The 23195-nt window shown below is 42.2% G+C and overlaps 1 protein-coding gene across 1 annotated transcript in view; it reads left to right on the plus strand.

Moving 5' to 3' along the window:
• SMARCC1 (SWI/SNF related, matrix associated, actin dependent regulator of chromatin subfamily c member 1) overlaps positions 1 to 23195 on the plus strand; it is an 81709-nt gene that overhangs the window by 16851 nt on the left and 41663 nt on the right. Inside the window, exons 6-18 of the mRNA XM_065628147.1 lie at positions 2734 to 2803; positions 4488 to 4557; positions 6111 to 6186; positions 7749 to 7874; positions 8579 to 8697; positions 9888 to 10012; positions 10815 to 10874; positions 11535 to 11572; positions 12878 to 12999; positions 16050 to 16121; positions 20052 to 20165; positions 20931 to 21084; positions 21387 to 21500. Of these exons, the coding sequence (XP_065484219.1) occupies positions 2734 to 2803; positions 4488 to 4557; positions 6111 to 6186; positions 7749 to 7874; positions 8579 to 8697; positions 9888 to 10012; positions 10815 to 10874; positions 11535 to 11572; positions 12878 to 12999; positions 16050 to 16121; positions 20052 to 20165; positions 20931 to 21084; positions 21387 to 21500 (1260 nt within the window). The remainder of the gene's footprint in view (positions 1 to 2733; positions 2804 to 4487; positions 4558 to 6110; positions 6187 to 7748; positions 7875 to 8578; positions 8698 to 9887; positions 10013 to 10814; positions 10875 to 11534; positions 11573 to 12877; positions 13000 to 16049; positions 16122 to 20051; positions 20166 to 20930; positions 21085 to 21386; positions 21501 to 23195) is intronic.

The following is a 23195-nucleotide window of genomic DNA, read 5'->3' on the forward strand; positions in this document are numbered from 1 at the left end:
CGCAGTGGGTTGGCTGCAGGCTGTGGCTGATGTATTATAATGTTAAATACCTGCTCATATCAAGCAGAAGCTCAGTTTGTCCAAATTTGAGACAAAAGAAGGTCAAGTGTAACACAGCTGTTCTAGATCTGCAGAGGCAGCATTAAGGAAGCTTTAATTTTGAAATGATTGCTACCTTTTTTGCCTTATTTTACTTTTTTTCTTGCTTGTGCTGAACAGAGCACAAGCAACAACGGTCTCTTGCTTGGTAGGTGGTCAGCGTGTTTGCAAGAGTCAACGTCTTGCCGTTGTAATTTAACATGCTAAATGGTGAACTTAACAAGATTAATAGTTTGATCTCTTAAAAATATAAACACTCTTTTCACTTGTCTTGAGGGAAATACCCTGGAATGTGAACTCTCGATTGTCTGATGGCCTTTTGTGTTAGGAGAATTCGCAGCTGTAGCCAAAGTAAACTGGGTTTTTGCAGATTAAATGTATTTCCTGTGTTGTGATTACGCAACTGAAGTCGAGATGACAGTTCATAATTTTTCACCAGTTACTCTTCGTTATTCAGCTGATTCAGGATGCTTGCTATTGCTTACGTTGGAGTGAAGGATTCAGTTTTCCTTTCACGAAGGAATTCCGCAGTGAACTCGGAGCACGCTGTACCCGTGAATGGTTTAGGGGACTTTTAAAGCAGCCGCCTTTGTTTCCAAGGGGACGTGAAGAACCGAAAACAGAAGTTGTCCATAATTCTGCTTTTTTTGGGCTTTGTTCCTTTGCCCCACCTCTGAATTCTCATCTTTTATTTGCATTGCTGCCTATTCTTGCTCACTGTCTTCATTTTTTTTTTAATTATTTATTTTTTAACCAGTTATTGTCATCTCCCCCTCCCTGGTTGCTGTAGCTCCCTCCTCACGGCATTTCCACGTCCTCGCACCCCGTGCACACCAGTTGTGTGTCTCTTGTCCCAGCACAGCGCTGGTGTCGCCTCTGGCCCTGCAGACAATCCCTGCCCCTCAGGTGTGTGTTCCCTCTGCTCTGAAGCTGAAGTTGTTTCTTTCCAGTAGTCAAACTCTTTCTGATCTTCTCTGTAAACATCGAGGATTCTCCTGGGAAGAACCAGAATAATAATGTAGGAACTTGAAAGTAGGTAATGCATGAGATTTAGCATTGATCTGCTCCAGGAAGTGTTTTGTCGGTCGATAATTCTTCCCTCGTGTTCTGTCTGTAGCTTCCAGTCCCGCTGAGCTCAGCAGAGGCAGGGAATAAACCTTACAAGCTGTTTACACCTTTCAGAGGCTGTTTGAATGTGAAGTTCTCCATCCCTTTGTTTCCAGTGGAGGTGGCATCTAAGGGAGACCTCCTCTCCATCTCTTGTGTATTGATTTCTTAAAGCTCCGCAGGAAAAGATGAAACTTGCTGAGCTGCTTCACAAAGCTCAGACTAAATATCTGTAAGAGCCTCGTTGGCTCACAGGGAACGGAGGGAGGATTTTCATTGTTGTTTTTTAAACGCTGAGCAGGTTCTTCATTCACGCCAGGGATCTTTCTCTTTGAACGCTTTTAAATTCTTCTTACTTTCCAGCTTTCTTTTTGCCATTGCTCAGAGCAGCTCTTCTCCCTTTACCCGGGTCGTGAACACTTGTTGGGGTAGGAGCTCTTGCCCTTCGGCCCCTGGTGTCACAGTGCTCTCCAGATGTCGCTGCTGTACTGCAACGCATCTTCATGCATTTAATTTTCCTCCTTTGGACGCTTCTAAATAAGTTGTTTGCATAGAGTTGGCTGCAACCTGTCCCATATGCTCTTAAGTCCTGTAAATAAATCTGTCAGTTATTTATGGAAGGTAAATTTTGAATGACATTTTCATGCAGACTGTTCCAAAACATAACAGTCTGCAGACTGAATTTCTGCCGTCCTTGGCAATGACTCTTCATGCACAGAGACCAGAGGTGTCTCTGCGGCACGTGGGGGAAGGACAGAACAGCATTAGGTATTTATTTAACAGATATCTAATTATAGTAGATTTTCTTTTGCATGATGATGTAGTTCCAATAAATATATAATCATGGCCTTTACTCGCATGTAGAAAAATTGCTTTAGGCACCACTGCTTGTGGCATCTACGTGAGAAAAACATCTGTTACTTCTCACACATGAAGAATATGTTGTCCTGAATCACCGAGAAGGAGGAGTATGCTGGTGTTTGAATATTTGACAAACAATTGCATCATGTTAGCGTTCCTGCTTCTAATTTATTCCCTTTGTTCTATGGTTTAGGAGGGTTTTATTGAAAGAATGGGTGTTGATTCTGTCTCTTGATATACAGCCTTTCTTGAATACTCAGGATGGTTTGTTCAAGGCAGCCATTTCTGCTGAAGTTTCTCATAGACTTTATCTTACATAAACTGTAATATTTAGAAATCACTTTGGATCAAAATGTGTACTTAGTGAAAAAATGCTACAGATGCTTTCTTATAAAATATTGACTGATAGGTTTGTACGAACTGGTAGTTCACCAGAACTAGGAGGAGGGAGGATTTGAGATGAAAAGAGCCAGGGATGACAAAGTTTGGCAGCAGTCTCTTGAAATAATTGCCTTTTTCTGGCACTTCTTTGTACTTGCATTGAGGTTAGCCTTGAATATTTCTAGGCTGCATGAGATGTGGGTAAGAAGAAGCGACTGAGAAGTTTTGGGTGATACGTTGAGGGTTTCTCATGCATTTTCCTCTCTTCTTCCCCCTTTCCCACAGGGAACAGTAACTGAGGAGAAATCCAAGGCCACCCACCACGTTTATCCAAGTCCTACCTCAACAGATGATGGTAAAGTTGCTTCCCAATTTTTAATAGGAAATAGTCTCTAACTAAATTCTGTCAGCACTTCCAGGAGCTTTTGCACAGACACAGAATGTTCTTGTTGTGCTCCTGAGAGCCACTGCAAAAGTAGTTCTAGGATTAACAACTCCAAATAAAGTCATTGTGTGCCCAGCTTCTAACTGTTGGGTGTAACAATCACATTCGTAATTGATGCAACCTTTTCGAATTAAGAAATGTAACACTGACTACTCTTGGATTGCATTGGAAATTGAGATAATATTTTTTGCTGGATGCAGACAGGCATTTTATTTGTCCCAAATAACTTGCAGGCTGGAGGGGAGCAAAGCTAAGGGTCTGGAAGAACTTAAAAAAGGAATTTGATTAAAAATTTCAAGGGAGGCCAGTGAAAATAAAGGGCTTAAAACTAAAGGTTTTGTTGTTGTTGCTTTTGTGGTGTCCCCTAGTGTGTAAATATAGGACAGAAAGTAGAGTGAAATTTTATTAAGAATCAACTGGATATGTGTAAGTTTAGCACAAATAATAAAGTACATGAGAATTGGAAAGCTCTCTGTATGTTCTCTGGCAGGCTGGGAATGCTGATACATAGCATTGCATGTGGTTTGTCAGGGCAGATAAATAACAAGCAGACCTGATAAATGGAGAATATTTACTTTATTATAATGCAGTCTGCCTCTGTACGAAGGCACAAAAGCAATTTAACAGCTGCATCCTTCATCAAATAGCAGAAAATCGCTTGGAGTTTTTTTCATCTTAACTACGTATAATTGTCTAGTGGATCGTTATTGTCAAGTCTGAACTTCGCTGACATAAATAAGGCGGTTTTGGATACATGCTGGTGTCTGCTGGCCACTAGATGGAAGTGTTCACCGCTGTGCAGGGTCCCTGCGGGCTGGATTGTCCTTCGGTGCTGAGCTGTGCCCTGTTCTGCTCTCATGTCATGCCCAGCCACAGAGTTTTCGTGATTTTTCACCACTTCATATTCTAGGAACAGGGTTGAGGTTGTAGGTCCCGTCTTGTAGTCGTTGAACATGTAGATGTGCTGCCGGAGCGCTCGTAACCCTGATTGCGCTAAGGGGAGAAAACAGCCGTGAATTCAAGCAGTGTCACTTCAAATTGCAGGGGTTCCCTTTTAATCCTGCTCTGGGCCATATTCTCAATATTTGGGTAGGTTATTATGTTGTGTCAGGTGGGCAGGTTAAAAGAAAAAGAACTTTAAAACACCACTCGGAGTATTTACCTTCTCGCAGAATCAGCAAACTATTGGTGTTGCTCAGTGAGTCTGTATTAACGTGAAGTCCTTATTAGCACCACTGTGAAAGAAGAAGGTGGAAATCCAAGTTTTGTTAGGCTCTTGCAAGTGGTTTATTGAAATCTGCTTCACTGCCCTGACATTCTGCCTTCAAAATTTTATTCTTCTAAAACTCGCCATCCTTGGAGGGGTTGAACAGGCGGAGATGAGGTTCTTGGGGACACGGGGCAGTGCCAGGGACGGGTTATGGTTGGACTCGATCTTAAAGATCTTTTCCAGCTAAAACACTTCCATGATTCCCTACAGCAGACTTCTGTCAGAGGTGATCACAATAACTTTAGTACAACTATGGAAAAGCAAAATAGTGTTTAATGTGCTTGGCAGTCTGAACCTGATGCTCAATCTCTTTTCCCTTTGCAGATGAATGGTTGAGACCTGTGATGAAAAAAGACAAGCAGGTGCTGGTACACTGGGGCTTTTTTCCAGACAGGTAAAGCACACCCCAAATCTTCAGTTTGTTGAAGGAAAAGCGTTGATTAAAACTTGCAATTAGTAAAATCCATGTCCTCAAACAAGCTGCTGGTTTAGCTTGCCGAGTCTTGCGTCTCCTGGCAGCGCTGCTCTGGGGTTATCAGCCGTGAGCCCGCACGTGGACTCCTCTGTGCTTGGCTCTTGTTCTGTAGAATATTGCACCTCATGCTGGCTGTTCTAAAAATGTAACCCAAATATGTAGTACTGCATTCCTGTGGTTTTGATATTGAATGGTCATACATCACTGTTTATATTACAAAACAAACACTAATTCCCTTACGGAGTGTAGCCACTCAATAATGTAGTATTGCTACTGTTTTTCCTCAATGTCCGAGACTTGAAAAGAATGAATCCATGGTTGAAAGCTGGAATGCACGTACCTGACCTGTGGGTCAGGCTGAAAAAGGGATCTGCTTTTCTACAGAGCCACTGGTGAGGCTGCAGGTTGAACCAGATTCCAAAGGGCCAAGTGAGCCTTTCCTTAAACTTCATAAGACTTTAAAGCAAAGAGGGAGAACTTCGAATCACCCAGTTGAACTTTCTTCAGCAAAGAACACAGATTGCAGCCCATGAGTTGACTTCAGTCAAATGCAAGTGACTGTTGAAAGTGTGTTTTTTGAGAAAGCTGTGTTGTTTGGAGATGTTAAAAGAAATACTGAAATGGATTTGTAGTAACTGGTTGCTGAGTGTAGGTTATGGAAAACTCAGGAGATGGATAACCCACCGTCTGCTCTGCTGTGCATGCACAGAATTCTCAGGCACCATATTCAAATTTCAGCAGAAGAGAGCAAACAACAATCACACTTCAGTTCCTTTCTTCATACAGATGAAAACCTTTAAATAGTCACGTTTGTGTTGACTCTGCGTGTGTGTATATATATATTTATAAATACCATATAAACATGAGGAATGATCTGTGCACATCTCTTGCATATGACTTATCCCAGTTCTCAGTACATGCCCGATGTTGATTGCAAAGTATTTTGGCTTTTGCTGTTAGTGAGTGCAGTTTCTTTGTATTTGTAAATAGGCTATTGAGGGAATAGCATGTGGAAAAGTGAATGCAAATAGTAAATGGATTCTACAGCAGTGGGGAATGTAGGAGAGGATGTGTATTCCTTTCTTCGAGGAATCCAGTATCTCTTGCTTTAAACTCATAAGAGCAGAAACAAGTTAATTAACTTAATGCCAGGGTTTGAACAGGTGACTCAGAAGCTGCATTTATATCCCTGAATCTAGAGAGCAGACTTGCAATTCTAAGCTGGAGCTGGCTGCACTGAGATGGCCTTCACATTCGGAAAGTTAAAAATGGGCACTGGGTGCCCTGGACCCCTTTTCAGTGTGTCCTACTCCTGCAGCAAGAACCAGGGATTATTCCTTTAACTTCTCATTGCGTGGAAAATGCTCATTATTCTACCCCAACAATATGACTTGCACATGTCAAAACTGCTGAACAAATATTCCTGCCGGTGATCTTGGTGGGGACCAATTCTGTTTTCTCCGACTCCACAGCTACGACACTTGGGTTCATGCCAATGAAATAGATGCTGAAATTGAGGATCCTCCCATTCCCGAAAAGCCGTGGAAGGTAAGTGTCCCTTAAAGAGCTTCCCAAAGTTACTATATTGGTGTAGCTCACGCTCAGGTGCTGCTAAACAGATCTGTTACTGTGCTGCTGGGTGGCAGTGGCTGTATTTCCATATATATAGAAAAGCAGAGTGATATTTCTAGAGCGGTAATGAAAATGTCGAAAACGTTCCTTTGGTCTGGGGAGGAATGTTTCTGAAAAAATCCTTCATTTTGTGAGTGTAATAGGACAGACTAATGCATCCCTGATAGCGCCGGGATGACCGTGTTTATTTTGGGGGACTTGAGGTGTTTTGTGCTAAAGTTGTTCCACTCCGGCTCTGGGATGAAACCTCATGACTCATTAAATGCATAACGACATTATATGGTGTTTGAGGAGAGGAACTGAGGAAAGAACCATATCTTCGTGAGGTTTTTGGAATAATATTGTTAAAGAAAAGATCTATCAGGTCAGAAATGAGGTTACTACACATATATTACAGGGCTTAAAACATATTTTGTGTGGAGACAGTTCATCTTTTCCTATAATATGGAAATAGGCAAAAATATTGAGAGTTAGATAATATGGAAATTAAGAAGCTTCTTTGGGAGAACAAATGTGAATTTTTGAAGTTTCTAGTGCCACTGAAATCTTGCTCTTTGAGTTATTGTAATGGCAACTTTATTTCCAGCTTTTTGAGCTACTGGGAGCAAAATAGGTGCCGCAGACACCAGCTCCTGTATGTGCTTGGTACAGGGCACAGCTCAAATGTTTTTAATTTAATTTTATTTGCTAAAAGCCTTGGTGTTGGTAAAGAACTGTAGCATACAAATGCAACTGTCTCCAGAGTTGGAGCCAATGTGAAAGTGTCCGAGAAAAGCAGGAGCTGTTTAAAGAATCCTTGAAGGTCTTATCTCGTCTTCCTTTACAGAAAGGTTCCATTTAACGGGAGCGCTGCTCTTAACTGATGTCGTCATGATGCAAAAAGTCAGCGCTTTTCAATGTGTCGAATGTGTGAGCGCTCAGACCACCATCAGCAGCTGTATTTAGGTTCTCTACACAATTCTTTTTCTACGGGAATGATTTGCCTTCCTGATTTAGCTCATTGCAAGCGACCAATACGGAGCAGTTACAATCAAACAGTATTAAATACTGCTTTATTGTCCTTTTATTGGACTTCTGTTATCCATCACATGCAATGTCCTGTGTGTACGCTGTTGATCTGAGCAGCTCAGGTCAGAAAATAACTTGATGCCTGTTCGAACACAACTCATTCCACCTAGTTACCTGTAAATAACTGGAACACATTTTTTGTGTATAAATCATACTAATGCTCAGGAACTCATTTTCAGCGGTGTAAACCAGAACTTTATTTGCAGGTGGATATTTTAAGTCAAGATGGTCAATCTTTTCTTTCCAAGATATGGGCAGCTCTTAATTTTTTGGTCTTTGTGACACGTCTCCTAAGGTGATCTGTATATTTAGAAGATTTTGATGGTGGTCTTCAGCATCCAAAGTATGCTTTTAACACAGTTATTTTTTCAGGAACCAGCAGCACATCAATATAACCTTCTGTCCTTTAGGTTCACGCCAAGTGGATTTTGGACACAGACGTATTCAATGAGTGGATGAATGAGGAGGATTATGAGGTAGACGAGAACAGGAAATCAGTGAGTTTTCGGCAGAGAATCTCCATGAAAAACGAAGAGGTAGGTGGTTCTCTGCTTAGCAGGTGACCTGTTGATACACTAATACACTTGATCTCTGCATAAGTCAAATTTTTTTTGCACCTGAAGTTGCTAAAATTAAGGCAATAAACAGTTGGAGGTGCATCTGATAACACAGTTTATTTTAACTTTTTTTTTCTGATGATGTCCTTTATCCCCAAGTGTAAGTGCGCCCTTTGATTTTTATTTTCCCCTCTCCCTGAGGGTGGTAAGAGAGGGGACCCACTCCGCTTTCTCATAACCAAAGCCTTGGGTGTGTTAAACGCCATCAGTTAATATTTAATTCCCAAAGTCTCTGTACCAAAATACTCTAACTAATTTTTGTATCCCTCCCAGTGCAGGGAGTGAGTCAGGACTCTGAAACACGTTTGTTTGCCCTTGAGGCTGCTCACTAGGAAATCTCCGCGGATGGATGGAGGATATTGAACAAGTCATATCAGCGCTGGGGTCGTGCTGTGTTTTCAGAGCACGGTTCTTACACACAAAGGCCCTTGCAGTGTCTGGGGGGCGGCTGGAGAAAATTTAGGGGTTTTCATGTTGACAAATAGAAGCTGAATGCGGAGTGTGTTGTCATATTATTATTGCTTTTAGATTCCTGTTGTAGGATGTGTTAAGGAGTAGCGTAGCCTAATGCCTGTCAGTAACTGTAGTATTTGGGCTGAGTTAACTCCTCCGTTCTCTGCCAGCCTGTACGTAGTCCAGAGAGGAGAGACAGGAAAGCAGCAGCGAGTACAAGGAAGAGAAAACATTCTCCTTCTCCACCCCCAACTCCTGTGGAGTCCAGAAAAAAGACGGGCAAGAAGGGGTGAGTGTCCGAGCCCTGGAGTTTGATGGGAATTTTCTTATGGGAAACTCTCTGTCATCTCTCACTTGTCTGACCTTGGATTACAGTAGAATAATTATCTGTACAATAGACTCGAGTGATGTTGCTCGTGCAGTATATGTGATTTCTGTGCTCTGCAGACACCTTACCTGCAGGTGGAGGAGAATCCAGTGCAAGTTGCCGCGTTTTCTGTGTCAGGGACAGGGTTCATTGCTGCATCGAGAGCAGAACTTCTCAAATGGAAAGTTACTCGGCTGCTTCTGAAGCAACTCAGAGCGGTTCTATTAGCGCGGTCATGTAGTACATACGCACTTTTTGAAGTGTAGCCCCATAAATTACTGCGATTGAGGAGATTTTTTTTTTAATCTACATAGCTGGTTATTTTGAACTCCGTTTCTCAAATGCAACTTTAAGAGAGTGTCATTTGTGACCTAGAGTTTTTTCCAACACTAGTTTGAGCTCAAAAAGAAAAAAAGGCCAATGTTATATCCAAATAAAAGCTTATTTATGGGTGTTTATGTGTGGATATAGAGAGGGGCACTTTTAAACTAAGAATTCAGGTCTCGTTTAATTGACCTGTTGGGCTCTAATAAGACAAAACTGGAAACTTATCATCTGAGGTGAGAAAGCATTAGCTGATAATCTGAATTACCGTTTTGTTCCGAATGTAAAGCCGGAGTTGGGTTCTGTAAGGAGAGGTGTGGGTGACTGTGCCTTCGTTCCTCGGCACACAGGATCTGTCAGCCCAGACAACCTTTTTCCTTAAATCGGGCACCGTGCCTTGAAATGCTCCGTTGCCTTTTCCATGCAGCAGATGCCCTATTGCAGCTTTCAAAAGGATAAATGTTGGTGAATCACTGCTCCCTCGCATCTCCTCGCTGCGCTAGTGCTGCCAAGGTGCCACGCAGTTCTGGGCTGGAATCGAGATTTATATCCAGTGGCAGTCTCCAGTCTTGAAACGGTGGAAAAGACTGGTTGTTTTAAACGTACTTCATTTTAGTAATACACAGACAATATTTATCCTTAACTCCACCAGCACCACTTCCTACAGCACTCATGTTTTCATAAGTGTTTTAACCCACTCCTTTGATCCTGATATCTGAAGAATAACATCAAGATGAGAACATCTGCTGGTTGCAGCTGGCAGAGAATTTGTGTGTGATCTGTTTTAGACAAGCAGCCTTGTATGGGAAAAGACGAGGGCAGAAAGAAGAGGATGAGCAAGAAGATCTGACAAAGGACATGGAGGATCCCACCCCAGTACCTAATATAGAAGAAGTGGTACTTCCCAAAAATGGTAAAATATGCATACACTGCATTCTTTGGATATTAAAACAATTGCTTAAACTGCGCTGAAAAAATGCACATGTAATTTTTTGTTGAATCTGGGAAATATTTTGTGGCCCTGGGGCCAGGTGATCTGTGCTCATCTAAATTTATCTAGGCAAGAATATGACAGCTGAGAAGGGTGGCAGATTTACCTCCTTCTGGATTTTTGAAATCCATTTGTTAAATCCACTTAAATGTTAAGTTTCATCTGTTTTAGGATTGTTCTCCCCCATTAGACAGAGTTCATGTTTTGAGGGGATGGAGTTTTCTGGAGGAAAATAATTGTATGCCAGGTACCCAAGATAAGCATGTTAAATGAGTGAAACTCTAACAACATGCTAAATGTGTTCTTCATCCTTTTCAGAAGAGTGTTGATCTGTGCAATACCTGTTAAGTAAAGATAAGTAGGGAAAAGAATTCCTTCCATTAAGTCCTTGACACCAAACCATTTTGGGTGTCACACCGTGTGGTTTTCACCTGGTTTGAACTTGCGTGGAAGAATCAAACGCGTTGTACAGGTGGAAAAAAAAGCAGAGTGCTTGGTCCAAGGACTGCGTGGATAGAAGCTGCTTTGTGTTCAGATCTGAAATGACAGAGAGATCAAACAAATGCTCTGTTGTACTCAGACCGCACACATGAACTCTGCTGAACTGCAGTGACGCGACTGACAAAAGTGTTGATGGATAAGATAGGAAAAGCACGCAGGACTGTGATAATTGTATCTCATGTGGTGTTACTCATCGAAGTTTCAATCTTGCTTGCTCTTGCAGTGAACCCAAAGAAAGACAGTGAAAACACACCCGTGAAAGGAGGAACGGTCGCAGACCTCGGTAAAGCAAACACACGGCACCCTCCAGCACCCCCGCCCTGAGTTTTACAGTCAAGTCTTGCTTGCAGGCCAACAGAATAAAGTTTTTTAAATCTCTCAATTTTAAAATCTCTACTTCTACTCCTTTATTGAATTAATTCCGTTTTCATATGTATTCGAGTGGAAATGTATTGACTCTGTTTCCCTTGCAAGGCTGTTCCCTTGCAGGCCTCTATTTTTTTAATATAACATGTAAGTTCGTTCTTGGCAGAATTTTTCTTTTATTGGGAATGCAGGTGAATCCCAGGTTCCCTGAGCTTTGCCAAGCCTTTGGCGTAAGAGATACAAACCAGTGTCCCATGTTCTATTATACAAGGCTACATCTAGGGCACTGGGAAAGGCGGTAATTAGATATGGGTTCCTTATTGTAGAAAAACTAATTATCCTTCCCCTGCGTTCTCATCGGTTCCCTTGCCTGGGATAGCGGAGTGCCTGCACAGGGCTGAGATTGCCTTCAGGATGGGTGGTCCACTTTGCTTTCCTCCTCAGTTGCCTTCCAAAACAAATCATATTCTTTCCAGTTAAGCAGCTGCATTGCTAGAAAGGCTTATGAGCAATCAGATGCTTTTTATTAGTGTAATTCTCAATTATTAATGTAATTTTCAATCCTTTTACCTTTCAGATGAACAGGATGAGGAGACAGTGGCAACTGGAGGCAAGGTAACAGTGGCTGTTTCTTGCTAAGTTGGGTAGAAACTCATGTTCATAGAATCACGGTGTGGTTTGTGTTGGAGGGCCCTTCCCAGCCCCCCAGTGCCCCCCCTGCCATGAGCAGGGACATCTGCACCAGCTCAGGTTGCTCAGAGCCCCGTCCAGCCTGGCCTGGGATGTCTCCAGGGATGGTTCAGCCACCACCTCTCTGGCCAACCTGGGCCAGGCTCTCACCACCCGCAGGGCAACAATTCCTTCCTCATGTCCAGCCTGAATCTCCCTCCTTTAGTTTAAACCATCACCCCTTGTCCTATTGCAACAGGCCCTGCTCAAAAGTCCGTCCCCATCTTTCTTCTCAGCCCCTTTTAAGTCTGGAAAGGCCGCACTGAGGTCTCCCCGGAGCTTCTCTTCTCCAGCTGAACACCCCCAAGCTGCAGAACACCTAAAATTCACAGGAGGCTTCTGTTGTGAAGCAATAGCAAGTGACCAAAGGCTTGTCTTCTGCTTGGGAATCTGATAAAATCTTGGTCACCGGTGTCTTCACAGCCCTGTACGAGCAAACTTGTGGGTCTGTTCACCCTCTGAGTGAAGCAAATACAGGGATGTGCAGCGTTACAAGCTGAACTTCCTGTCTCTTCTACACAAGAGAGACATAGCCAAGAGCAGCTCTAAGATGGATCAAAGTGATTTTATCCAGGCAAAAATTGAGGGTAATGAGAGGCAGTTTTGAAACTATTACTACTGACAAGTGTCTCCCAGTGAAACCAGGAGTAATGAGTCTGATTTCCTTTAATCCTCTTCTGAGGAGAGAAAAGTTTAACGGGGGAAGAGTCACAAAAAATACAACCCATCTTAGGCAACGTTAAAAACTGATGTAGCATCAGTAACTGGAGACGGCAGCAGGAGCTGAGCTTACACCTTAGAAAGTTCTTGATTTGTGCTGTATTCGTTACACGTGTTTGTAGTATACTCCAGAATTGAAATACGGTGTTTTCTCCTGTTAGAGCATGCTTAATTTTGTAAACAGGACACAAAGCGTGATCTAACTGTGCTGCCAAATATGTCCTTGAGATTCGAGAGCTGGCTCTGTAAAAGTTTGTTACTGGCCTTTTGCTTTCCTTAATATTTTTGTCAATACAGGTTACACTCTTTTTGGTCCCTGAGATTTTCCCTACTGACTAGAAATTGCAGCAAGAAAACTTTATTCTGCCCAGGATTGGGAAGGACTTGTTTTCAACTACCTTTGTGCTTGCTGAGAATTGTCAGGTATGTCTCTTGCCACCTATTGATGGTTTTATTTCCTCTGTGATACAGGAAGATGAAGATCCCAACAAAGGTGATCAGAGTCGGTCGATCGATCCTGGTGAAGATAACGTCACGGAACAAACCAACCACATCATTATTCCGAGCTATGCATCTTGGTTTGACTACAACTGGTAAGAAAGTCATTGGGAACTGGGGGAAGACTTCAAGTTTGTCTGGTTTTTTTAATAAATGAAGCTGAGAGCTGAAAGGAATGACCTTTGTTTGGGTCTAGTCCCTGTGTTTGGGTGCATCTTTGCCATTTTCTGAGCTGACTTCTGGCAGTTTTCAGGGTTTCAGAATGAGGAAGAGAATTTCAAGCAGAGTAGATCTTCAGTTCACCTTCTCAGCATTTTTTGCTTTACATTGATTTTTATTTTTTTTTTCCTTCCATGGAAAAATAATTTATTCCTTGCTTCCCTAGTCCTTGACTGATCTTTCTATGTTTTTGTCTACTTCTGAATGCTGGTGGCTTTTTATTTTGCTTCAGAACTTGACTCTGAGGATAAGTTGCTGATTATATGTGGAGGATTCTTGTTTCATTTTGAAATTCTCCTTGGAGACAGAGGTTTATGGTGCGCTTTGGCCATATACTCACTGTAGTAACCCTGATGTTCTCGATGTGCTCACACTTTTGTGGTGTGGGAAGAGAAGCAAGTGATTGTTTGGGAATGGAGGTCCCTCTGCAAGTTAAATTCTTGCTTTTTTTTTTTTTAAATAGAAACTGCTTTGGAGACAAAATAAGGACCCGTCAGTTGTCCGGAAAGGCTGTCATTTGAGTGTGCGTTTAATCTTAGCTCTAGGAGTTGAGACACTGTTTAGGCCGGAGTCTAAAATGATGTGCTGTGACATTTGGGGGTCCATGTGCACCTTTAAAAATTGGGTAACTTTTGATAGCAGTGAATTGAGATGGGATCTGAACTGTGTCAGGGTTGGGTCAGCGTCCAGCTCTGGCAAGTTTTGTTACCTTGACTCTGTTTAGACCACGTCTGTGCTGGTGGCTTGAGTTGACCTACATCCCCGTAAACAGAACTGTCCGTGTTCTCGGTCCTTTTGCTCTCCTGCTCCGAGATGATCCTGGAAGCAGAAAGACCAAGGAACGGGCTGAATTTACAGGTGCTGCGCTTGCTTTGTGGGCAGCAGAGCTCGAGGTGCAGTTGGTTCTGTGCCGCTCGCGGGATGAAGCGCCTGACTGATGCTCTTCGTGAAGCACAAACGAACCGCGGCTCCGCCATAGGGCACGGAAGGGAATTTGCAGTAGCTCCGGCTAATTGGGGTTTAATTTAAATCAGAGTAGGAGTATCTGTAGCCCCTGCAGTTCCTTGTTTGTAAAGCAAAGGTACCATAATACATCCCTACGAAGAAATATTAATAACAAAAATTATTATTATATTTTTATTATTACTACTATTAATAATAACAATAATAATATTACTACTATTACTATTATTATTCCTGCTACTACTTTGCCGTGATCGCTCTCACACTATTGTACAAGTGCCTTTTGGGAGTGGCTGCTTAATAATGGCTGGTTAAAAGCTCTTGATTGATGCATTTGTAGCAGCAGCAGCTGTTTTAATAGTGTTTCCGAGAGCAAAATCACCCTGAAACCCAGTGAAAAGGCTCATGGAGTATTTCTGCAGTGGTTGCTGCTGTTGTGCCAGCAAGATGGTTCTTGTTTTGCATAAATATATTTAAAAAATCGCTGTCTGCGGCTCTGCCAAATTGCAAATATTTTCACGTCTCCAGTCGCAACTAATTTAAAGCAAGCTGAAGAATAGTTCTAGTCTACTTCTGTCAAAATGTTTTATAAACTGCTGGTGGAGTCCTTGCTAAAATCAATTTTCTAGTGAAAATATAAATCATCTTTAATGCTCAGTTCAGTTTTGGTGTAATCTCATGCTTTAGACAACTGCCTTGCAAGAACTAGAGAATTTGTTACTGAAATCCGAACAGTTCATTGGTTAGTGTTCATCTTCGAGTATGTTCCTATGAGTGGCAAATTAAAAGTGTGATCAGTGTGAAAGGCCAGTTGTGCTGTACGTTAAAAGATGAACATATGGGAAGAAGGAAGATTTGTAAAGGATATAGAATTCTGTGTTTCCTTTGAAAATAACAGTTCTTAAAGGACCGTTGTAGTTCTCCAGGTTTTAACATGCATAAAACTCGTGCCATTCTGTAAGTTGCTGTCTGAAGTTACTCTGACAAGCCCTGCATTTCTGACACTTCTTATAAAATCGATGTATTTTTTTAAATCTTGAAGCTGTTTTCTCACTTAGTAATAGGTGGATTAAATCTTGGATCCCTCAAAGAATTTGCATATTAAGTTTTTTTTAAAAAAAGTTGACTCATCAAGTTCCAAATATTCTGTTTTCTTGGGTTGTAACTTTGCAGTGAGAACCCTCTTATATATCACATTATATACCATGGATAACGAAATGATCTTGTTCATTTGTGGCTGGTAGAGCTCCACAGGTGCAATCACCCTGCAATTACAACATTGCAGGACCAGATTTCCTTATTTATGTTCCAATAAATCATATCACGTCCTCTAACCCTTAATTTAGGAAATACGAGAACGTGATTTCGAGAGTTTCTGCAGTGTTATTTATGTTGTCGGACAGGTAGTACATGCAGAATGGAAGATTCTACTAAACATGTAAACTTAGATACTTTACCTGGAACAGATATGAAAGGAAAAAAATTAATGTATCTGTCAAATAACTAAATCTGAATGTTCTGCTATCTTTACCTTCGTTTATTTTATATACCGCGTACCACCTCGCGTGTTGTTCTGATCTTCCACGTGTGGTCGGATTTTGCTCCATATTCCTTCCTCGGAACACAAAGGGGAAGAATTATTTTTAGAACAGTGTTTAGTTGCTCCGAATATCCGTACTTCAGTTTCGTTGTCGCAGTTGAGCAGGGACAATAAAGATTTGCTTTGGGTGTGCAGTTTTGCTTCAACCAATGACAGAATTTTGTGATGCTTTTTTAATACAGCTTTGCTTATTTGATAAAAATACGACTCATTTCAAAGATCCATGCTAGAATACTAGGGTTTTTTTAAAAAGTAACCTTTGCTAGAAATGTTCTCCCTCAAAATAGTCATTTGAAGGTGTGCAGGGTGCTCTTAAGATTATTTAGGATTATTTGGCATCTGAATTGTGTGTTTTCGTTACAGTATTCATGTGATTGAACGTCGTGCTCTTCCTGAATTCTTCAACGGCAAAAACAAGTCCAAGACTCCAGAAATGTGAGTAAAAACGTGAATATGGGCCTGTAAGTATTCGGCAAGATAAAGCAGCTTCCAGTTTCATTAATCGTGCGGTCACTTCAGCCTGTGTGTGTTAAACTGGAATTATTGGTAGGGGCACAAATTAAGGAAAGAGCACCTGTACAACGTCTTTATGTAGTCTGGTAATGTCTGTAGTGGAGGCAGAAGTTGAAATATCAAAGTAAAAGTTAGTAGTGTTATCCAGGAAAAATCAGACTAGTTTCTCCCAAGTAATATTGGAGCAAATTATGGAATTATATATGGTACAGGACATGGTCATCTTCCAAAGACTTCTGAAAAATTTCGTGATACTATAGAAACTCAATAATCCTCCCTGTTCTTCTGTGTCTTCTCATGCCACGCTGTATTTTGGAGAGTCAGGAGTTTTGTGTGTAGGCACCGATTGCTGAGTTTATTGTCAGATGCTGTGTCAGGCTGCGGAATGGATTTTGAACAGTTATCGGTGGTGATTTCACGGTTCCCCGAGCAGCTGATGGGTGATTCTGAAAGTGCAGGTGAGGGTTGGAAAACGCATCTTCACGGGCCTGAGATGTGCCTGTGTTTTCGAATATTGGGTAGTCAGATTTAAATCGGAGAGCTGGAGTTGTGCATTGCAAGAAGAAAAATATATTTTCTTATGTAGCTGTTCCAAACATTTTAGTGACATTTAAATTTTGGACGTGCACGTTAATCCGGGTGGAGTTCTCCTAGTTGAATTTAGATCCAGTTTGTGCCTATCTCATCTCTTCGTGGGATCCGAGATCTACTGCAGAACTTGAATGTTCTTAATTCAAAATATGCACACGCAGAGTTGTTTAAACAGCTTAAACAGCTTCCCTGAAGCTGTTTTAAGGAAAAAAAAAAGAGCCAATTATTGTCTTGAAGTATTGTAGTTTTTTCCATACATCAAACGATTAACTCCTGGTCTGATTTAGCAATGTAACACGATAAGTTGCTGATTTGGCGTCAAATGCTTGTCTTGAGAATCTGTGACAGGGCTCGTTATGTGCATTGGTGAAAATCCATCTCCTCTTCTCTGAGAACTTCCTAACAGTAAACTCAGTTATTTGGAGCAATCTGGAAAGATTATTGATTAAAGGAAGATAATCAACATCAGGCTTTTGAACAGTGTCTTTTGTTTCTATTAAAATTATAATTCTAAAACCTCAGAGTTCACACACATACACAGAATTGTAGATTTGAAGACGATTGAATGCTCGTCAGCTTGGACAGTGGAACCAGGCCCGTCGTGTTCCCTTCATCTTGGTGTCAAGCCTTGGTCTAGTTGCAGAGCAACTTTTGCGGATTTTAAGCCAATTTTAAAAAAATTAGCTACTAAACGAAGCATTTGAGGTATCTTCTCAGTACATTGTTTTAACGTCAGCAAAGCTGTGCATTTTTCATGCAGAACATTTCTTCAAACTCAATTTTTCCCCTCAGTTTCTCTCTAGTTTAAATGACAGTGACAATATCACCTCCCGTTGCTCTTCCAGCGGGTAAATGAGACAGATTTCAGAGAGTGTTCTTGTGCTTGAATCTCTTCTTCTCGGGCATGACTGGTATTTCGTGAGGCTTCTGATGTAATCTGAGTAGAAATTAAGCTTTTTCAGCCTGGAGAAGAATGGGGAGACCCTGTTGTAGTTGCCCAATGGGCAAGGAGGTTACAGAGAAGATGGAGCCAGGCTCATTATCAAGGTCCGTGGCAGGAGAAAAACAATTCAAAACTGAAACACAGAGAGTTGTACCTTGATGTAAGGAAAATTTTTTTACCTCTGAAGAAGATGAAGCACTGGGGTGGAACTCCGGGAAGTTGGGAATGTTTGTCCTTTGGGGTTTTCAGGCCTGGCTGAAAACCAGGCCCTAAGCAGCCTGGTCAAAGATCGGCGTTGACTGTGGTTTGAGCTGGGAGATGAGCTCAGACTGAATGATTTCCAGTCTGTAGTCTTCGCTTGCAACTCCTCTGCATGTCTGAGTTGCAGAGGTAACTACAGCTGCATCGTAGTGATTCCAAAGTGTGTTTGATCCAGAACGTATTTGACACTAACTCTGCTCCATCAGTTTTCCTATTCAGTCTGGTTTTGGTTTGGGCTTTCTAGGGCTCAGTGTCTGAGACTGCAAACAGATTGAATTGTGAAAGAGCGCTTATCTTTCTTATTTCGCGCTGGTGTGGTCATCACGTGTAATCCCAGGCCTCCTTTTTCAGTTGACATCAAAACATCAAGTCTCCTGATGCTCATCCATGAGCTGCTGCTGGTTTTTGCCTACAAGAGAAGCAAATTAGGGACTCGCCTTCTCCCCATCCTGATCTTATCCTCGAGATGTCTTTTTGTTGCCGTTTAGGGATTGTAGGAGTAGCGTGTGCTCTTGGCCTTGTGTTTTCTTTTAAAATAAGACAGAAACATCCTCCCGAATGGAAGTGTCTTGCCTCAGCTTAGTTACAAAATCCCATGTTTCAAAGACTCGCGCAGGTTCATTCTTGTGACAGTTGTAACTGGGGGGTGGTTTCTGTCTTAAAAGAGATTTTAAATAAATGTTAGTTGACTTATCTTTCTTGCTGTTGACAAGTTCTAGCTGATGTCCCGTGTTATTGTTGAAAGCAGACTCCCTTCAGGAGAAACTAGGGATGTTTGCATCTTAGGCTTCTCTCTTCACCTCGTAACGTGACATTATCTAATAAGTATTAAACCAATTTCTGCACTTGGGACCGTTTTGAAGTACCAATTCTCGAGCAGGTGGCAACCCCATTCTCTCCAGGAGAGCTCAGAAATGTTCCTGAACAGTCCTCTTAGGAAGGAGCTCCCGTTTTGTTTCATGCCTGCCAACCGTTCAACATGGAGCAGCCCGACATCTAGTTTTTTCCAGCAAGTTTCATATATAATTAGGGATTTCATATATAACGTCGGATTTTGGCAGGAACGTTTACTTGCGGCCCCTGTCTGCTTATGTCTTGCCTGTGAAAGGAGCTGGTGTTCTGTCTCTGTATGATTTATATTTTTTTGTTACCAGCTGCTTTTGCACATTGCAGATGAGACAGCCCCGTCTCGAGTTTTCCAAAGGCAGAGATCTGCTTAGAATACTCCGTTTTGAACATGCCTTTGCACTTGTATTTGGCATGTTAGTTTTGTTCCATCTGAACTACAGGGCTAGCAATAGTTTTATGGTAGTTTATTTTGTCCTAAATGCATTAAGAAGCATTAGTACATTCCAGAAACTTACTGACAAAGCCTGTGGCGGAACGTCTGCAGTGCAGGAAATGGGCTGAACCCCAAAACCTGCTGACTTGGGCTGTTGTGCACCAAAACATGGGAATCTTATGGGATTCGGTTCTGCTTTTCGTGAGCCGGGAGCACTGCGCTGCCTTCTGGGTCCTTCCCTTCTGCTTTGCAAAGATCATCTATATTTTGCTTGTCTCTAACCTTGCCCTACTCATCTTTTTAAGCATTGAAAAGTCCACATGTAGGAACGGTAGCGTTCCGTCCAGTGTGCTACGTCTGGGTTTGTGTGCAGGTTTGTTCCAGGCTCGCAGAGGCAATTGCAGATTATTTCACCTGTTCCTATGTGAAGACCAGACCCCCTTAATTTGTTTTCTGCACCCTGTTGCATGAGTATTTGGTTAGTGACCAAGCTACAGCAACTATTTGTGCAATTTGCAATTTAAGCAAATCCAAACAGAGAGAATCCAGAATGAAGCAATCTGGAAGAGATGGGTAATGTTCAGTATATAACAATAAATTCTACTTACTCTGTTGCTTTTGATACTGATTCTTGAATTTCATCGATAAAAATTAACCTGTGGTTATTTGCTTGTCAGTAATACAGGTGTTTGGTGGAGAAGGTGAATCCTGAAATATGTGTGTTAAACTTTGTTAGACATCAGCATACATGAAGTGCCTGTCAATTGTCTTCCAGATACCTGGCTTATCGCAACTTCATGATCGACACCTATCGCTTAAACCCTCAGGAGTACTTGACCAGCACGGCGTGCAGGAGGAACCTGACGGGAGACGTGTGCGCCGTCATGAGGTAAAAAACACCAATCTTCCGCCACGGCCTTCGCTGTAACAGAAAAGAAAAAGGAGCTGCGTTAGAAATGGAAATGCTCAGGTGTGACAGCGTGGGTGTGGGCAAAAGCCGTCATATCGCACTGTTAATTAGCAGGCAGTTCCCCTACTTTTATGGTAACCAGACTATTTTATACTGTTCTTTATCGATAATATTCTGCTTGCTGAACCATGCCTGCAGAGTTTGGGTCCTAACTTGTGATTATTTAGGTTCTGCTGTTCAGTAACTCTGCGGAGTTTATCCAGGAATTCCAGTTCTCTAACTCAGTGTTGTCGATTTTGTGTCTCGGCAGCCTTGAGCTGTGAGGCACCGCAGAGCCCTGGGAATGTGGAACTTGCTCAGTGTCGGGTTGGTGGGGAACAGCTACAGAGAGCCGAGGGAAGCAGGCTGATGTTTGTGCAGCCCTCACAGTCCGTGCGGTGTCTGCAAATGGTTCCGTGCTTGCAGCCCTAGCTTTGCATTTGTCCTTAAGAATGTAAATTCCTGTTATCCCTAACCAAAAATGTTATCTTTTGTTTTATGCAACATGAAGCGCAGTCAAGTCTGCATAAAATTCGTGCTGTGTGATTACTTATCGCTATTTGATTAGTGAAGGATTATAGAAGGCTCAGGGTTGGTTTTTCATCCAGAAACACAAACTTCTTCCCATACTGTCTCCTTCCTGCATTGTCAAGCACCAGCAAGGCATTAGTTCTCCAGGTTTGAATTTGTGCCGTTGTCTCATAGAGTACACGCTTTCCTGGAGCAGTGGGGGCTCATCAACTACCAAGTGGACCCAGAAAGCCGCCCCATGGCCATGGGGCCTCCCCCGACTCCCCACTTCAACGTCCTGGCCGATACGCCCTCCGGGCTGATGCCGCTTCACATCCGCACGCCGCAGGTGAGCCCCGCGCTGACCCGCGTTTGCTTCGGCTCTGGCCACTGTGCGCCTCCGTAGCATAAATTGTGCGTGATTTGCTGAAATGTTCGCTTTTTCGTCCATCTAGGTTGAGAGTTTCAGGTAGTTGGAATCTCCAAAGCAAATCTGCTGGTATTGTGCGTGAGTGGTGTTACATAAAGTCATCTCTGCAGGTTCACGTTCACCTTAATTCAGTTCGTGTTCTGGTTAACATTGGTCTAAAAACCTTGGATAACTTTAAATTCCTGCCTCTCTCACCTTTCTCTTGCGATGTTTGTCCACAGGTTCCAGCTGCTCAGCAGATGTTGAGTTTTCCTGAGAAACACAAAGAGAAACCAACTGATTTGCAGAACTTTGGCCTTCGCACAGACATTTACTCAAAAAAGACTTTAGCAAAGGCAAGTGTGTTGGGATTTTTTTTACCCCTGCACCTTGTATTAAGGCTTCTACCTCAAGTGTCCTGCACTAGGTAACATTGAGTAACACGTTACTTATATTCTCAGTTTACATTTCTTCCATCTCAATGTAGGATGTTAAGATACCACACTTATGGTTGTGTTAGAGAGCTGATTTTGCAGAAATAAGAGACATGTACCTATCCCGAGCTAGTCAGTACTGTCAGTCCGCAGACACCAAACTCTTGTGATGTTATTGCATATTTTACCTGAATGGTTCAGAACCAACAGACTGTCCAATAATTCCATACAGAATCTGAGATGTTTCAGCAGGGTCTTTAACTGTGTTCCAAGTCTGAGCAGGGTTTTCCAGACTGAGAGTACTAGAAAATTGCTTGATTACAAAAGGTGTCACAAAACCATCGCAGGGATGTTTTAGCGCTGTCTTTGCAATCTATTCTATGGTACAGTTAAAGTTTTGAGGTACCATTGCAGTGATGTCGGTAACTCCATGACCTGTTGCCTCTAATTCCTCCTGCTGCCTGATACCATTTAAAAAACCAACAAAACCAAAACACAAGAGGATTTATTTATAAAGCCTGATTCCATATCGCATTTCATGGAGTGACTTTTTCACTTAGATTAAGGAGGTATAAATATTCACCAAATTCATAAATCTTTTACTGGTTCTAGACTCTGGTTCTGTTTACAGGCGTCTCTAGCAATGGATTTGAGCAGGTTTGTTGGCAGAGGTTGATTTTTTCCCTGTTTGTTTTATGTGTGTGGCAGTTGCTTTTTTGGCTGTTCGTAGCGGCCGCGTCGAACTGATCAGCTGCCGGGTGACTCACGTTGATGAATGTTCTCTGTGGGCTGATGATCTGTTTGAAATCAATCTTGAGATGGGAGAGATTTACTCATCCTAAATGCCCTTTTCCTTTTGCTGTGGTCTTGCACAGAGACATCCGTTCTAGATGATGTTGTTTCATAAGCAGGTGACAAAGCTGCTTTGGTCTGTATTTGGCATATAATGGGTTTGGGTGTCTGTAATGGTGGAAAGGGGGAGTTTTCACCAAGAGTTTTATAACTTTTAGGACATCTCGGGAGTTAACCATGAGGTAGAGATTTAGGAGCAGCAACTCTTGGAGCAAACGATTGCTAAATTTGCAGATTATCTTGCTGTAATTACTCTGGCTGTACGGCAGCTGCGGGGTCAGATATTCCGTTGTGTGTTGGCTGCTGTTGTCCTTTGGTGTGAATTATAGAATGACTTGTGTAAACTGCTCTGTTCTTGACTTAATTTCACTGGCCAAAGCCGAGCTGACTGAACGCTGTCAGCACTCCTAAGGGGTTTTATTATTTAGGAAAATCCTCTTTTCCCTTTGCTGTATATGCAAGCAAAGACAGCCAGGAGCCAGCAGAATTGGGGAGCAAATCACTTGGAGTAAAAGAGGAGTTGCAGGTTCTCCCGGCCGTGTTGGAAGGTGGGATCTGTAGCCCCAACCTCCGCAGGGACCGCAGGAATGTGCTCGTCCGTGTAAGTGAATTGGGTGAACTGAACCACTGTATGAGAGAACCAGGGACTGGTTACCTGTACTAGGAACGTTGTGAAAGGTGCATGTTTGAGTGGATTAAATCACAGATTCTTTTCCCTTCCTTCTTAATGTTTTCTTCTAAGAGGTTCAGTGCAAAAAGACCTGT

The sequence above is a fragment of the Caloenas nicobarica genome, chromosome 2, assembly GCF_036013445.1.
Source record: "Caloenas nicobarica isolate bCalNic1 chromosome 2, bCalNic1.hap1, whole genome shotgun sequence".
Lineage (NCBI taxonomy): Eukaryota > Metazoa > Chordata > Aves > Columbiformes > Columbidae > Caloenas > Caloenas nicobarica.